The sequence below is a fragment of the Schistocerca serialis genome, chromosome 6 (genome assembly GCF_023864345.2).
Source record: "Schistocerca serialis cubense isolate TAMUIC-IGC-003099 chromosome 6, iqSchSeri2.2, whole genome shotgun sequence".
NCBI classification, from domain to species: domain Eukaryota; kingdom Metazoa; phylum Arthropoda; class Insecta; order Orthoptera; family Acrididae; genus Schistocerca; species Schistocerca serialis.
Window position 1 is genome coordinate 542,563,073 of NC_064643.1, and position 17,744 is coordinate 542,580,816.

The window sequence follows — 17,744 nt, forward strand, 5'->3', positions numbered from 1 at the left end:
CTTAGATTGTTTGCAGATGATTCTGTCATTTACCATCTAATAAAGTCATCACAAGATCAAAACAAATTGCAAAATGATATAGACAAGATATCTGTATGGTGCAAAAAGTTCACAATTAATTCTAAATAACAAAAAGTGAAGGTCATCCACTTGAGTGTTAAAATAAATCCACTAAATTTCAGTAACATGATAAATCACACAAATCTAACAGTGAAGAGGTTGAAAAATCAGCCAACTAGTTGCAAACAAAGGTTTTTTTAGCCCTTGACCTAGGTTTCGATGTTTGTAAAAATATCTTCTTCAAAAAAAGTGGGCCTTGTTACATCACGTGATGGTATATCAGATTAGATGTACCATCATGTGATGTAACAAGGCCCACTCTTTCTGAATAAGATACTTTTTTCAGATATTGAAACCTAGGTCAAGGGCTAATAAACCTTTGCTTACAACTGATTGGCTGCTTTTTCAACCCCTTTGGATTTACGCAGTTGCTGTTTTGCAGCCATGTTTAAGATTTTTAAATCTAAAAGCTGTCATCTCAACTAAATACCTAAGGTTTACAACTAAAAACAACTTAACTTGGAAAAGTCTAATAGATAATGTTGTGTGAAAGGTGAACCAAAGACTGTGTTTTATTGGCAGAACACTTAGAAGATGCAACAGACCTACTAAACAGACTGCCCACACTATGCTTGCCTGTCCCCTTCTGGAGTCAGAGATCTGGTGCCAGATAGGGTTGATGGAGAACTTCAAAAATATTCAAAGAAGGCAGCTCATTTAGTATTATCGGAAAAGAGGGGAGAGAGAACGATGGATATCATACTTGAGTTCAGATGGCAAATATTGGAACAAAGGCATTTTTCATTCTGGCATGATCTCTTCATGAAATTTCAATCACTAATTTTCTCCTTTGAATGTGAAAATGTTTTGTTGACACCAACCTACAATGGGAGAAATGATCATCATAATAAAATAAGAGAAATCAGAGCTCACATTTAAGTATTTGTTTTTCCCATGCATTGTTTGAGAGTGGAATGGTAGAGAAATAGTCTAAGGCAGTTCAATAGACCCTCTGCTAGGTACTTATGTGTGAACAGCAGAATAATTATGTAGAAATAGGTATCTCCCATCTCATCTTTATTTACTTTCTCTTGCCCTTCCACAATATTCTTTTCAAGTTCATTTCCCTTGTATATATTACTTCCACTTTTCAGCTTTCCCTTCTTTGCTTAATATTGGCTTGTCAACAGAGCTCTTGGTGTTCACAGAGCTGCTTCCTTTTTTGTTAATTTTGCTATAAGCTGCATCTTTCTTAGCCATAGCTGTGCATGCTTCTATACCCTAGCATTTGTTCTTTAGCCATTCCTGCTTAGGCATTTTACCCTTTCTGACAGTCTTATTTTCAGATGCCTGTATTCCATTTTACCTGCTCTTCTCTTTTTATCAGTGAAGTTCAATATCTCTCATGGTATCCAAGAATTTCTCCTGGTCCTTGTCTATTTGCTTATTTGAACCTCTGCTACCTTCACTACTTCATCTCTCTAAGCTACCCATTGATCTACATGGTGACAATTATTGAACTATGTATAAAAAATGTAAATTAGTTAAAAACTACAGCATGCATATACTTTATTCAACATGTAGACATCACTACAGATATTCAATTTAGGTTATGACATTTGACATTCCTGCCACCTTCGGCTATGATATGGCACAGATGAATAGCGAAATTCTGCATGACCTGCAGAAACATCAGAAAATCAAAGCTGTCAATGAACCCTGAATAGCTGTTTTCAGCTCAGTGATGGTTTTGGGATCATTGTCTTTAATATAGCCCCACAAAAAGGAGTTGTGTGTGTTCAGATCTGGAGAATATGGTGGCCAATCGAGGCCCGTGCCAGTGGCCTCTGGGTGCTCCAGAGTCAGAAAGTGGTCCCCAGAGTGTCCCTTTAGGACATCAAAGACTCTCCTGCTTTGATGGGGTCAAGCTCCATCGACTTCTTGATTGCAATATGCTGATTCTCAGTCCCCCAAATGTGCCAATTTTGCTTATTGACGAACCCATCCAAATGAAAGTGGGCTTTGTCACTAAACCAAACAATATTCACATCAAAGTCCTGTTCATCAATTCTGTGGACAATAGTGTTGGTGAAAAACAACTGTTGTACCATGGCCATGGGGCTTAATGGCTGATGGGTTTGAATTTTGTATGAGAAGAGACACAAGTCTTCAACAGTTATTTGTCGCAGTGTCTCCCTGTTGATTCCCACCAGTTGTGCAGCTCATCCGATCAATTTCCTGGGGCTGGTCTGAAACACAGTGTGTGTCTTCTCGGTGTTTTCAGGCATTTTCACTCTTTATAGACGACTGACATTATTGGGGCTGTCATCATGAACGGTACCCATTCTCTCAAACTTGTGAATAAAATTCTTGATTGTTAGCACACTTGGACTGGTTGTCTTCAGCTTGAACTTGGTTGCAAACTCTCTTTGAGCCACAATTGAGCTGTTATTGCTGGCATAGTAGGCCTTCACAAGAGCTATATGCTCAGGCATGTTGTACCGTGACATTTTCATGTGCAAAAGGCCGACAACAGCAAGGCATGTGCACATGCATATACCAATTCCCATCATGCCCCACCACCAACAATGCAGCTTGAATGTCCTAACACAAGCCACTCAGAATTTATGACAATTTTATTTCATATAGTTCAATAATTGTCAGCCTGTACTTTTGTATTCTTTCCCATGTTTCAGTTAATTGTTGCCCAAAGCTCCCTTTGAAACTCTGAACAATCTCTGGGTCTTTCAATTTATCTAGATTCCATCTTCTTAATTTCCTATCTTTCAGCAAATTCTTCAGTTTTAACCTGTAGTTCATAATCATTAAAATATGATCAGAGTCTGTATCTGCCACTGGAACTGTTTTGTAGTTTAAAACCTGATTTCAAAATCTCTGTCTTACTGTTATATAACCAGTCTGAAACTTTGCAGTGTCTCCAGATCTCTTCCACTTAAACAACCTCAGTTATGCCCACCACAGAATTCTACCAGGTGGGTTTCCTCATCATTCCTTTTCCCCCCAGTCCATGTTCTGCTATATTTCCTTCTCCTCCTTTTGCTACAACAGATTTCTCCCATCACCATTAAATTTGCATCTATCTTAACTACGTGAATAATTTATACCTCATCATACATTCTTTCAGTCTCTTTATTATCTGTGGAGCTGTAGGCAGATAAACTTGTACTACTGTGGTGAGTGTTATCTTTATGTCTATCATGGCTGCAATAACATTGTGCTGTATCTCCTTATTTCATCCATGTGTTGTTCTTTACCACTATTGTGACATCTTTTCTCCTCTGTAAAGTGGTTCTGCCCAACAAACAATAAAGGAGAAAGAGACAAAAAAATGCATGTCCAACTGTAATTAATTAGTCATCCAAGCAACTGTCATATTCAATAAAAATACAACATACAAAGTACCTACACTAAAAAGTTTTTAATTTGCCAATATAACATAGAATTTAGCTTAGGTATTATGAGAATTCCACTTGGCTTTTATGAACTGACCCAGCCTATTATTATTCAGACCATGTACAACTCGATTTTTTGTGAATACTGAGATGCTTCTAGCATTGTTCACCAACTATAATGCCAAAGCGTGTTTTAGAACACAAGTGTAAAGGGCACAATAAAAAATGTGTCACAGAGCGTTGACACAGATCATCTTCTCAGATAAAGCCTCGCCTATTTTTGGTTGAAATGATAGCATCACCAACTTTGCCTATCTGTGCACTTCTCTGTGTTGTTGTTGAAGTATTAGCATGCCAAAGCAGCAAATGCTGGATTACCCATTTTTGTTAGATGTAATAGTGAGATGCTATTTTGATATTACCACTAACCTCTGCTGTAACATGTTACAGGTACTTCTGACATCAATTATGAATTGTAAAGAATGTGTACAAATATGTTCCCTTCATTACATTATTTTGATTGCATTATGTTGCAACATGCAAAGTGTTGACATTTCCTGCAGCATTCATTAGATATCAGTTTTGACTTGTCCTATATCATCATGTGCTTCTCTGCACACAATTTATGATCTACAGGATACATAAAATTACAATTACAATTACATTTCTTCTCTGATTTAGCTCTTGAGCTCTTACACTATTTAGCAGTAAAATGTGGGCTGGATTGCTTGATACTCCACTTGTAAGTGTCTTATGGAAAGTGTCAGTGAACTATGGATTCAGATGGAAAGCCAATGGCAGGTAAATTATACTTGCTTCCTGATGATCCATTTACCGGTACTGTGTCAGAAGTTACTGTCCAGTAACATATTTGTATCCACACAGGATTCTCTTAATATTGCAGCTCCTGTTTGTCATTTACGCCTGATAAACTTGCAGAGTAGGATGTCAGATGCTAGCAGGTATATAGATTTATTTATTTATTATTATTTTTAGGTTAGTTACACAAATATCTTTACTTTAATTTTCTTCTGAACTGGTAACTTTGAAAGTAAAATGTCATCTGAGCATTATTTTCCCTTTTGAAGCATGATCTCTGCACTTTTTAGCAGCAACATTTTACTATATATTTTCAGTGTGTTGGTATATATTTATCTGTATCTGATCTCTAAGTCTTGGAAAAAGACAGAAGCATTAGAGAGAAAAATTGATAAAATGAAATGGTTGTGAAGATTCACTGGAAACTTCAGCACAAGTTGTGATTAACAGGAAAATGTATCTGTCTACATTGACTATTTCATGATTTCACAAGGTTTTCTCCTTTATGGACATCCTGGCAACACAAAGCTTAAGGATAATATTTCTCCACTGTTAATCTTGTTTCCATTTTATTAATAAAAAGAAAGTTAATGCAGATAAGCAACACTTAAAGAAAAATCCAGAGGTTATCCTGTGTGTCTCATAGTTTTTCATGTCAATTTGCTTCACATCAATTGGTCCACCAAAAAAAATACTGTACCAGTTCCAAAAAGAATATAGCTGTTTGTTGGTGTTGTATGTCATATGTACTATGTCTCCCTGTGATGTATATGACACTAGGCAGTACATTTGTATGGAAACTACCATTTTGCTCTCCTGAACTCCCTTCTCAGAATAATTTGATTATTTAATTCAACACACTTTGATATCTGGGAGTTTATCTAAAAATTAACGAAGCACAAGTAATGATTTAACAAGATAACAGTAAAGTCACTAATTGTAAGATAATAATTCAAAGTATCTTGCTTCCAAAATTTAGTGCAACAAGTTGGTCATCCTATTCTTTGCAGTCCTTTCCTGTCGTCATAAAGCTATAGCTAATTTTGTTATTTTATTTAATTAGTCAGTCTTTCTGATAACCAGCCCTTGCTTATATGCGCACACTCTACCTCCAGCTTCCCATTACGTGTCTGATGTGTCTGACGTCTCTGAAAAAACATTTTTGTTTGTGATGACATATTATATTAATGATTGAGTTCCTAGAGTTTGATAACCCTTCTTCCTACATTTCAGACTTATTTTTCATGTTTGAAAAATTCTACAAAACCCAGTCCAAAACTACTTTCTTCTATTATTATCATTAAGACAAGGATTTTCAGTGCATTGAGATCTGCCTTTGTCATCTCATACAAAAAATTCTGAAATAATGTGACTGTTATTATACAAATATCCTCTCAAAGAAGATTGAAATTCTTGTAAATCTGAGTTTTCAAGGTAAAGTCATTCATATTCACACTATTGAGCAAAAAATGCAACATTTTGGAGGGATGAATGGAATGGCATGAATTTGCTGCCGCATTTACTAAAAGTGAGACTAATACAACTACATGACCAGTTACATCATTATTTTGCAATGCTACTATGAGATAAAACACGACATTGTGTTAGTAAATCAAGTCAAGACTGTTTGTGATTGTGTTTTAGTTATTACTCCAAATGTATTTCTCAAATTACAAAATCACCATTGTACCATTTGGCTACACACTTGACAAATATGTGTCTTTCAGTAGTGCAGTAAAGGAAGAAGTGAATATATAAAAAAAAAACAATGTGTTTGAATATTGTCTTATCAGAACATGTTTCTTGTAAGTGTGTCAAAGGAACATATGACTTCGATATAGGCAACTTCCATATGTTAATGTTTACTGCAGGGGACTTCAAATTTGAAGCAGTCACAGCTGTAAATCATGATTCTTGGCTATTATACCAGTATTCTGGTTATCAGTCCAGTACAACATCTGAAAACATGGTGAAAATAACTGAATTATAAATGCAGAAGAGTAATGGAAATTCCTGGGTGGGCCAGTATGTAAGATAAGAGAAAGGCAACCACTCAAATATAGCAGATCAATGCACCATTCACACTAGCTTCTTTAATTAAGTGTTGTGCAGGTTGATAAGAAGTCACACTGTCGGACTACCATCACACATCATATTGTTACAACAAAGGGAAGGTGCATGTTGGTGATTTGTTTATATATATAGTATGTTCTGAAAGTATTCGTATGGAGTGTAGCCATGTATGGAAGTGAAACATGGACGATAAATAGTTTGGACAAGAAGAGAATAGAAGCTTTCGAAATGTGGTGCTACAGAAGAATGCTGAAGATTGGATGGGTAGATCACATAACTAATGACGAAGTATTGAATAGGATTGGGGAGAAGAGAAGTTTGTGGCACAACTTGACCAGAAGAAGGGATCGGTTGGTAGGACATGTTCTGAGGCATCAAGGGATCACCAATTTAGTATTGGAGGGCAGCGTGGAGGGTAAAAATCGTAGAGGGAGACCAAGAGATGAATACACTAAGCAGATTCAGAAGGATGTAGGTTGCAGTAGGTACTGGGAGATGAAGAAGCTTGCACAGGATAGAGTAGCATGGAGAGCTGCATCAAACCAGTCTCAGGACTGAAGACCACAACAACAACAACATATAGTATGTTGCTAATAAAAAGAAATGGGTAGTTTAATTCAGCAATAGATTATCAGTACCTAGTGACAGATTGTCTTCTTTTTTTTGTGCCTCCGCATCAGCACATGCTCGGCATTGTTATTAACAGGTTTGGTATGGTTAATTTAAGGAGTGGCCAGATGCCCTTCCTGTCACCACTCCATTACCCTGATGGGTGGAATATTTGTAGCCTAAAAGCCTGAATGCAGTGTTATTCATGTGAAAGTGAGCAAAAATTTTCTAAATGTTTGCAAATCATGTAATTGAGGTGACTGGGTCTCCAGCCTAGTATTCACCTAGTGGGATGTGGAAAACTGCCTGAAATCACATCCAGGCTGGCCAGTACACCATTCTGTTCATGACAAGTCCTATATCGTTTGTACGATGGAATGGATGATAAATAAATAAGAACTTGTTAGCCCACTCAGCAGATTTGATCTGGGACCAGCACACCTCCCTAGTGCAGAAGCTGGTCTTTAACACGTACAGCTGCATGTACTGTATGGGTTCAACACCCAGTGATAAATAACATCGATTAAAAAACTTTAAGAGATAATATCTTAAAAATCGTCAAATATGTCTTTGATTTTATTTAGAGTAGTTTTTACTACTGTTTGGGGTATGACGAGAAACAGCAGTGATGTTGTTATATTAATTTGAGACTTCAATTGTTTATTTATTTTGACATGAGTCATGGGTAGCACAAATTCTCTACTTTTATAATTATGTTGCACTTTGTGCCCAGTGCTGAGTAATCAATCAGATGTGGGAGTGAATGCAGTGGTGTATTTGAAAGTGCAGGCAGAAATAAACTGTATTTTTTAAAACCTGTTTTCAGGTGTAGAGAGTAGGAATAAATATACATGTGTTACTTATTTTAAAGATCAATGATCCATTGTGCACAGTTCTTTGTTTCCCACCTGATTGCTCTCAGCCTTCACGCATTATGACAGCTCTGCCATCTTTCTATCAGTGTCTCGGGGGCAAAGGATCTGTGACACAACAGAACAAATTCATGTTAATTTCTGGGAATATCTCTGGACTGCATTATTTCTGATACCAGGTGAATAAATCATTGGTAAATAATAATAAGAAATTCTCTATAGGGTTCAACCATCAGTTACCCATTTTCCCAGCACTTCACAAAGCCTTCCTCCTCCTCCCCCTCCTCCCACCCCAAATCCACATGTGTGTGTGTGAGCATGCACACGCACATACATGTGTGTGTGTGTGTGTGTGTGTGTGTGTGTGTGTGTGTGTGTGTGTGTGTGTGTGTTGTGTTGTGTGTGTGTGTGTGTGTTGTGTTGTGTGTGTGTGTGTGTGTGTGTGTGTGTTGTGTGTGTGTGTGTGAGAGAGAGAGAGAGAGAGAGAGATGAGCAATAATGAATTTAGTAAACTATATGTAGTACATAAAGACTCATTACATATTGCTCTATTTCTTAGCCCCTGGACAGAGACCAGCCAAATGGACGCCCTCAATGGAGGTTTACAGTATTTGCTCAAGATGAGGGTGGTGAAGGTCTTGTTGGATATGCTGATGTACAAGTCAACTTGAAAGACATTAATGACAATGCACCAGTGTTCCCTCAGGGAATTTATTTCGGAAATGTAACAGAAAATGGAACTGCAGGTAAGTCACCCAAGGGTATGTATGTTGAAAATAAAAAAAAAATACGTGTTTTCAGTGTATTACATATTACTCATTTTCAGGAATGGTTGTCATGACAATGACTGCAGTGGATTATGACGACCCAAATGAAGGATCTAATGCCAGGCTTATATACTCCATTGAGAAGAATGTTATAGAAGAGGAAACTGGTTCTCCAATATTTGAAATAGAATCAGAGACTGGTGTAATCAAGACAGCTGTATGTTGCCTTGATCGTGAACGAACTCCAGATTATTCCATCCAGGTGGTGGCCATGGATGGAGGAGGGTTAAAAGGTATTTAATTATGTTATTTATCCAAGGGTTTTGTGATCTTGAATGGTTGTGGAATGTAAATGATGAGCAAATCAGTAAAACCCCTAGAATGGAAAAAGAAATATTTGAAACAAATATACAGTAATGTAGGCAATTAATTACTGTAGCTCATAATATGTTAATGTTGTTTGACGCAGTAGAGAGCATCCACTTACCAGCTTGAAAATTCTGAATGGGATTCACAAACAATAAGGAAAATGTTGAATATTTACTTTTCTGAACTTTCTAAGTAGTTTCTTTGGTAGGAGATAGAGATGTGGTGAAGGTTTAGAATGTGCTTAAAATATTTGACACAATCTTTCTCCTATTATGTCAACTGAAATTAAAGAACTCTTAAGATATTGGTCTGACTCTCTGATCCAGCTTCCAAATCTATTAGACATGCCATCCACTAAAACACCATACACTCAAAGTCAGTCCTCTTCCCAAGATATATAAGCTGTATCATCTTGTCAGCAACCAATAATGACTTCTGTTTCCCTAGTCAGCATATTTCTCTTGCAGTTTATCAGTTTCTACACCTTACTGTCCGCAGGCTCATGTCCTTTATCATTCCCATGAGTGAGCATCTGACATACCCAACCACACATCCTTACACCAACATTCTTAGTCACAAGAGAAGCACTGTAGGAAAAGTTCTCATACACTCTACACAAGCACCATACATTTCAGCCCCTAACTGGACATAAGTACATACATATATACACACTTTGCTGGCCATTGTAGATGCAACACTAGGAAGAGACCATGAGGATAAAATCAGAGAGATTAGAGCCCACACAGAAGCATACAGATAATCCTTCTTTCCACGAACAATACGAGACTGGAATAGAAGGGAGAACCGATAGAGGTACTCAGGGTACCCTCTGCCACACACCGTCAGGTGGCTTGCGGAGTATGGAAGTAGATGTAGATGTAGATGTAGAAGAATAGCAAAGAATGAAATATTATTTATGGTGTGTATATAGTATAGTAAGAAGATTATGCACTGAGGTGACAAAAGTAATGTGATAGCAGAAACAGATGACTTAGTATCATTACACAAGGTATAAAAGGCACATTGCATTGGTAGAGCTGTCGTCTGTTCTTGGATGATGTAAGTTAATAGGTTCCCAATGTGATTATGGCTGTGACAGACTAAACATGGAATGGTAGTTGGAGCTAGATGCATAGAACATCACATTTCTGATTTTGTTAGAGATTTCAATGTTCTGAGAGCCACCGTGTCAAGAGTGTGCTGAGAATACCAGATTTTAGGCATTACCTCTTACCATGGAAAATGCAGTGGTCAACATCCATCACTTAATGACTGAGAACAGTGGCATTTGTGTAGTGTTGTTAGTGCTAACAGACCAGCACTGCATGAAATAACTGCAGAAACCAATCTTGAATGTATTACAAACATATCAATTTACACAGTGTGCAAAATTTGGTGTTAATGGACTATGGCAGCAGACAACCAATGGAAATGCTTTTGCTAAAAGCACAACATCACCTGCAGCATCTCTCCTGGGCTTATGACCATATCAGTTGGACCTAGATGACTGGAAAACCATGGCATGGTCATATGAGTCCTAATTTCAGTTGGTAAGAGCTAATGGTAGGGGGGGCCACAGACCCCATGAAGCCGTGGACCCAAGTTATCAACAAGATACTGTGTAAGCTGGTAGTGGCTCCATTATGGTGTGGGCTTTGTTTACACAGAATGGGCTGGGTCCTCTAGTCCAGCTGATGTGATCATTGACTAAAAATGGTTATGTTGGGCTACTAAGAAACCATTTGCAGCAAACAACAATGGAATTTTTATGGTGGCTGTGCCCCATGTCACAAGGCCACAGTTGTTCACTGCTAGTTTGAAGAACATGTTGAACAATTTGAATGCATGATTTGGCCATCGAGATCACCTAACAAGAATCTCATCAGACATTTATGGTATGTAATGAAGAGGTCAGTTCATGCACAAAATCCTGCTCCGGCAGCACTTCTGCAGTTATGGATGGCTATAGAGGCAGCATGCCTCAGTATTTCTAAAGAGAATTTCCAGTGACTTGTTGAGTCCATGCCACATCAAACCGCTGCACTACACAAGGCAGAAAGAGGTCCCACACAATATTAGGAGGTATCCCAGGAGTTTTGTCACCTCATTGTATATGATTAAATTTATAGCTGATTTGGGGATATACAGAGAGCAAGATTTAGTATACAGAGCTGCCACCTGTGGCAGCAAAAACAGCTCTAGCCTGGATGGGCATAATATGAAACCATGCTTAGGTGACAGATATGGGTACATCATTCTATACCGTGTCATCTCTGTGCCAGAGTTCTTCAATCAAAGTGGAGGTGAGTGGTGGCATCTCAGTCTCTCACCAACCCATGATCACATGTTTTCAATGGTTGAGAGATCTGGAGAATGTGCTGGCCCCTGCAACTGTTGAACACCCTCTCTATTTAGGCAGGTGAAGACAACAAGGTAAACATGTGGCCTTGCATTATCTTTTTAAAAGCTAAAATTATTGAGACCTCAAAGACAAGGCACAGCCATCAGCCTTAACACAGCAAAAACATGAAATTACTGACTATGTGGTGTGGAGGTGCCCGTATTGTGCACCTTTGTCACCCCATACCATGATGCCAGATACTGGACCCATATGACAATAGCAAATGCAATCTGGCAGGTTTCATTCTCCATAATGAGTCCACATACCTACATCTACATGGATTTGTCCATTGTGCTGCAGTATGCAGAATCAGGACTTGTTTAGAAAGACAGTGTGGGTCCACTCTGGTGTTTTTGTTTGGGACACCATTGTCAGTGCACAACCCTCTGCTTCCATATCAAGGGAAGCCACATTCTGACAGTCTGTGAAGCTCTTGTCATCATCACACTGTCTGTGTGGGTACCTGCCATGCTATTAACAAACCCATTTTTAGACTCAAGGTAAGTGATATGGCTGTACAATCATGCACAGCTGAGTGAACAATATGTTTCTTTTCTACCTCAAGTAGGTCATTTAGATGTTGAATATGGTGTTCCAGAGCCCACTGATTTCATATTTTGCATGACAGTCTGTGGATCCTTGATCAACACAAGCAGTGATATTGCAGAATGATAAACTGCAGGTCATTATTTCACCACTGTTTAATTTCAACACATGCTGGCAGTTGAATCTCATTCTTACACAGAGCAGAGAGTTTCATCAAACAAGTCTTCAGACTGAAGGCACCAACAACAACATGATCTTTTCACAAATGAACAATATTCAAATGCAATTTCTGAGTGAGAAACTCACTGTGTAATCTTTCCTTTTGTACAGAATGTATGTGGCATTACTCATACCCAGTTTGTGTAGCTGTGCCGAAATGCTAATCATTTGCATATTCAAGCAAGCAGTGCACTTCATGCCAATTTGGTATTTGTTGCACATCACCTTCATGATTTGATGATGGCCAGCAATGTATTACAGTGGAAGCATGATAGCCATCAAGCTCATTCCCAAGACAGTATAGCTCCAGGTACCTTTATAAGGAAACTTCAAACTTTGTGATTGTGAATATATTTGGAACAAAATACCAGAAACAAGGCTACTTGTTCCCTTACTCATATCATTTATACTCTCTTTTCAATTTTAGTTATCCTAAACAACAAACAGGCAATCCATCACCATGCTCTTGCTGTGCATCTAATCTTAACTTACGCTAATCTCTTTTTCCTTTCTAGTAATCTATTCTCTTCCAGAATTGTCTTTGCTTTCCATTTTCTATTTGAAGTCCACATTTTTTCTTTATATTTTGCTCATTACCTGCCTCCCTTTTTGTTAGTGTCTTCCATTTTTATTCATATGTTCATCTTTAGTTTTATATTTCCCATTTTTCCCCTTTGTCTCTCCTAGTCTCCATATATTTTTTTTCTTTTTTTGCCTTCACTGTTCTCTGCAATTCTTTATCAAGTGTCTCCATCCAAATACTTTAATTATGTTACAAATTTAAACTTTGGCACATCATTAATAGTTAGCCAACTGTTTCTCAACCCCTTACTGTGTTGGAAAGTTGTAACTGAATGTTACCATTAATTCAGCCCAAACATCCACAGTAGCAGAAAACTCACGTACTACTATAATTCACTCAAATGAGTGGCAGTTTGCACATTCATACTATCAAATTATACTCTTGCGTGACAAGGCAGCACTAGAACAGATATGTGGCAACACAATAAGAAATAGTCAATAACATTCATTACTGTTGGTCTGTCCCTAATAAAATGAAATTTAAATAACCTAGCTGTCTCTTGGCAGTCTCTGATATTACCGCTGTGACTGAAAGTATTTAAGCAGACACTTGTTTGACTGTCCTATTCCTCTGTAAATAGCAACTGCTAAGTTGGCAAGTAGTCTTCTGAGAAAAACTTGGGGTACTGTGCTCCCTAGCATAATTGCAAGAACTGTACTGAGCTGACTGGAGGCACTAAACTAAACTGGCTGCAGGCACTGAACTGTAATGAGTGAGTGTTCATAGTGCATCATCTTTTCTGTCTGATGGCTGAAGTATCTCCATCTCCACTAGGACTTGACAGAAAAGTAGTCAGCATCTCGCAGTGCTCTCTTTGGCAGTTGACAATACTATTTGTGATCAAACACACTACACTGCACTGATAGACATTGCAGAAGCAGAAAGTGGGCCCAAATAGTGGAGAAAGCTGCTCAGAACTGAGAAGTGCTGCGCAAGTGGTTGTACCTGTGTGGTGGTGGCCTGTCATAGTACTGTTGTGTACCCCTTGAGCCATTTACACAACATGCTCTCTGAACCTTTTGTCTCTCTTGATCTGAGATTCAGAGTGACTTATACTTGTTTTCTCTCACTTGTGTAAAGAAATTTCTTTTAGTTATTAGAATTTCTTCTTTGTTTCTTCATTTTATGTGTTTCATTCAGTCATGAATTACTGTGAGCTATTTTCCACATGTACCAGTTTATTAAATTGGCAAATACATGCACTGTCTGTTACAATGTTAAACATTCTCTTTCTTTTTCCTTTCATATTGCAGTTTTGAGAGGAAAAATAAAATGATTATTAATTAATCAGGCAGATGGCACACCATATTAACTTATTCATGAACTAAGAATAGTTAAGTCACTCAGTGGTCTTCTCTACCTAAAGAACGATACAAAATGTAAACTTCACTGGCAGTCTTTAATATTTTCATTTGACAAATTAATTTTATTCATACACTGCAATGACCATTTTTTACTTTAAAAAAATCTTTTGATTTTGGATTAAGAGTGACTTTTCTTTCCTATGTAAACTTGTAAGTTTTTGTGTAAATCTCAACGTTTTCCTAAACTTGTAAATTTATATTGCAAAAGTGGCGTTTTAATAAACACTTGTTTCCTGGTGATTCAAAACTAGTTGTGATAAAGATGAAATGCAAGACATTGCATGCTCTGACAGTGTTTGGGGAAAATACAATTTCAGGTTTGTGACTGGAATATTTTAACTAATATTTATCTAAAGTAAGCTGATCCTGTTGGTTGTCAACATTTATCAGAAAGCTTTTCCTTTTCAGGGACTGGAACAGCGTCCATAAGAGTTAAAGATATAAATGACATGCCTCCACAATTCACAAAAGATGAATGGTTCACTGAAGTAGACGAGACTGATGAGACAAACCTTCCTGAGACTCCTATTCTTACTGTGACTGTGCATGATGAAGATGAAACAAATAAATTCCAGTATAAGGTAAGTATGGAACACAATCATATATGGTACTCATATTTGTTAAAATTCGCTTTCCTGCAAACATTTCTAAACAGCATTAAACTTACTCTTTTGCAGGTTCTTGAAAATAGTGGCTATGGTGCTGACAAATTTACAATGGTGAGGAATAATGATGGAACAGGTTCACTGAAAATTGTTCAACCACTTGATTATGAGGATCAGATGCAGAGCAATGGTTTTAGGTTTAGAATACAAGTCAATGATAAGGTTAGTATTTAATGCTGCTAATCACACATCTGATAAAGTATAGTAGTAGTGGTAGTAGTAGTAGTAGTAGTAGTAGTAGTAGTAGTAGTAGTAGCAGCAGCTTTATTCATCCGTAGTTCTCTTTGTATAAGGATATAGGACATGTCAAAGTATTTACAAGTTTAGACCAATTTAAAATAAGCTAATTCGTATACACATACATGTACGGATTTCTAGTTAGAGACAATCATTACATTTACTCCTGGTATGTAATACTTTTTTTTACAATTAACTTACTAAATGATGTAATGCCACACTGTCCACTCATATCTCACTATCAGTCACTGCACACACTAGACACACATTGTTTCATAACACTTCATTCACTACACACACACACACACACACACACACACACACACACACACACTGGTGATCTCTGGGCAATTTTCTGTACCATAACTTCCCATTTGCTATCCTGAAAAACTGCATCAGCATCCCTCTATAATGAGTGAGATGTTGAGCTCAGAAAGAGGAAGAGGTGTTAGTATTGTGCAATGCATAGCTTGGGATAAGTTTTTCTAGAAAAGGAAAAAAAAAGGAAAAAACATAGTGTGAAGGTATTATATGGAATGTTGGATGTTTTCTAATCATTATTATTATTTATGTGTATAACTTTTTTTGCCAGACCTGTACTCTGTTTTATCTAAGTAATCCTTCAACGTATAAAATGTATTGCACAACAGGTACTTTTTAGCTGCCTTTTTAAATAAGTGTATTTCTGCAATTTCTTTTATCTCTTTTGGCAATTTATTGTACAGTTTTATACCTTGGTAGAAAATGCTGTTTTGAGTTTTATGTTTATTTTTTCTTGGCAAATGTAAGTTGAGTCTAGCTCTCATTCCATGGTCATGGACAGAACTGTTTGTGCAGTAATTATCAATGTTATTTTTGATGTGTACAACTGACTGGTAAATTTATTCACACGGTACAGTTAATATCCCCAGTGTTTTGAACAGATCTTTACAATGACCTCGACTACCATTTTTGGTTATGATTCTTATGGCTCTTTTCTGGAGTTTGAAAATTGTGTTAATGTTTTGTGCATTTGTTCCCCAAAAAAAGTATGCCATAGCTAAGAATTGAGTGTACAAATGAATAGTATGTAACTAAAAGTTTCTTAGTGTAGAGATTATGAAATTTGAGACTTTACTGGTATCAGAAAATGTTTCCCATTATGATTTTCAGGGTGAAGATAATGACAATGATAAATACCATGTGGCCTACTCATGGGTTGTTGTCAGGTTAAGAGATATTAATGACAATAAACCTCAATTTGAACGTCCCAATATTGAAGTTTCAGTGTATGAAAATGCTGAACTGGGAAAAAGCTTAGAAACCTTCAAGGCAACAGACCCTGACCAAGGAGGAAAGAGCAAAGTGAAATACGCAATAGACCGCACTTCAGATCGTAAACGACAGTTTGCCATCAGTCAAGATGGTATTGTGTCAATTCAGAGGAATCTTGACAGAGAAGAAACACCACGACATCAAGTAAGTCTCTGATGCTGTTTTTTCTGTTGTTGTTCAGTTAAGACTTACAACTGTACAGTTGTTATTGATGAGTTTCTACTGACATTGAAAAAAATTTCAGAAATAGATTTGTACATAAACAAAAAGCAACTTCATCAATGATTGGATTTGTTTTAGACCAAAATAGCAATCATATAACACTGAAATTACAGCATTTCTATGCAATACATCAGTATTTTGAAATCTATAACAATGTAGCAAATCTGTTATAAGCAAAGAACTTATTATACTCTTGAAAATAAAAGTATCAGCAAAAGATGCATTTATGAAACTGTGACTGTAACCTACTCTTGGTTACTTTTCCTGTTCCCAAATCCTACTAAATAAAAAAAACAGACTCTGAAGAAACAAAACTAGTAATTTTTTGACTTATATTAGTTTGTCACTATCACCATATTGGAATCAGCCAGCCATTTACTTTTTATTATGTGTGTCAGAAAAGAAGTGAGTCACATTGCATCTCATCGTGTGTCTGATTTTCATATTTTGTATTTACATGGTTGTCATGAGAGCACTCCAGCTTTCATTCTCATTATCATTTAAATCCTTTTTCTCCTCACAGGTTAAAGTTCTCGCAATTGATGATGGCGTTCCCCCAAAGACAGCAACAGCTACATTAACTGTAATTGTTCAGGACATAAATGATAATGCCCCTACATTTCTGAGAGATTATAGACCTGTACTTCCTGAACATGTTCCTCCCCGAAAAGTTGTAGAAATACTGGCAACTGATGATGATGACAGGTCAAAGAGTAATGGGCCTCCTTTTACATTCCGGATGGACCCCAATGCAGATGATGTTATACGAGCATCCTTCAAAGTCGAACATGATCAGAGTAAGTTGTACAGCACTTTGCACCTCAGATAATAATAATTATTCTTAATATCAATAGCCTACTGAAAAACATTTGCTGTCACATTTTGATATTTCTGTTTTGTTACAATAAGGGTGATAAAGGCTGAGTACTTAACTCTGCTCTGTGAAGATTAGAAAGAATAAGAAGTGCCAGGGTGATGTTGAAGCTTCCGTTCAGCCTGAGAGAGTACTTGAACTGATCAATTGAAAAGCCAAAGCTAGCATTTTTTTATCTACTGGGAGATATCTACATCTGCACTCTGTAAGCCACTTTATTGTGTGGGGTGGAAGGTACTTTTGTTACAGCTTTCTTTTTCTTCTTCCCTCTTCAATTAATAAATGGTGCAGGGAAGAACAACTGTTGCTATACTTTCATATGATCTGTAATTTATCT

The 17,744-nt window shown here is 37.1% G+C and overlaps 1 protein-coding gene across 1 annotated transcript in view; it reads left to right on the forward strand.

The window, feature by feature from the left end:
• Nucleotides 1-17,744, forward strand: part of LOC126484972 (neural-cadherin-like) — a 431,022-nt gene that overhangs the window by 226,047 nt on the left and 187,231 nt on the right. The window contains exons 6-11 of the mRNA XM_050108576.1: nt 8,406-8,592; nt 8,673-8,906; nt 14,504-14,676; nt 14,773-14,922; nt 16,150-16,455; nt 17,057-17,330. Of these exons, the coding sequence (XP_049964533.1) occupies nt 8,406-8,592; nt 8,673-8,906; nt 14,504-14,676; nt 14,773-14,922; nt 16,150-16,455; nt 17,057-17,330 (1,324 nt within the window). The remainder of the gene's footprint in view (nt 1-8,405; nt 8,593-8,672; nt 8,907-14,503; nt 14,677-14,772; nt 14,923-16,149; nt 16,456-17,056; nt 17,331-17,744) is intronic.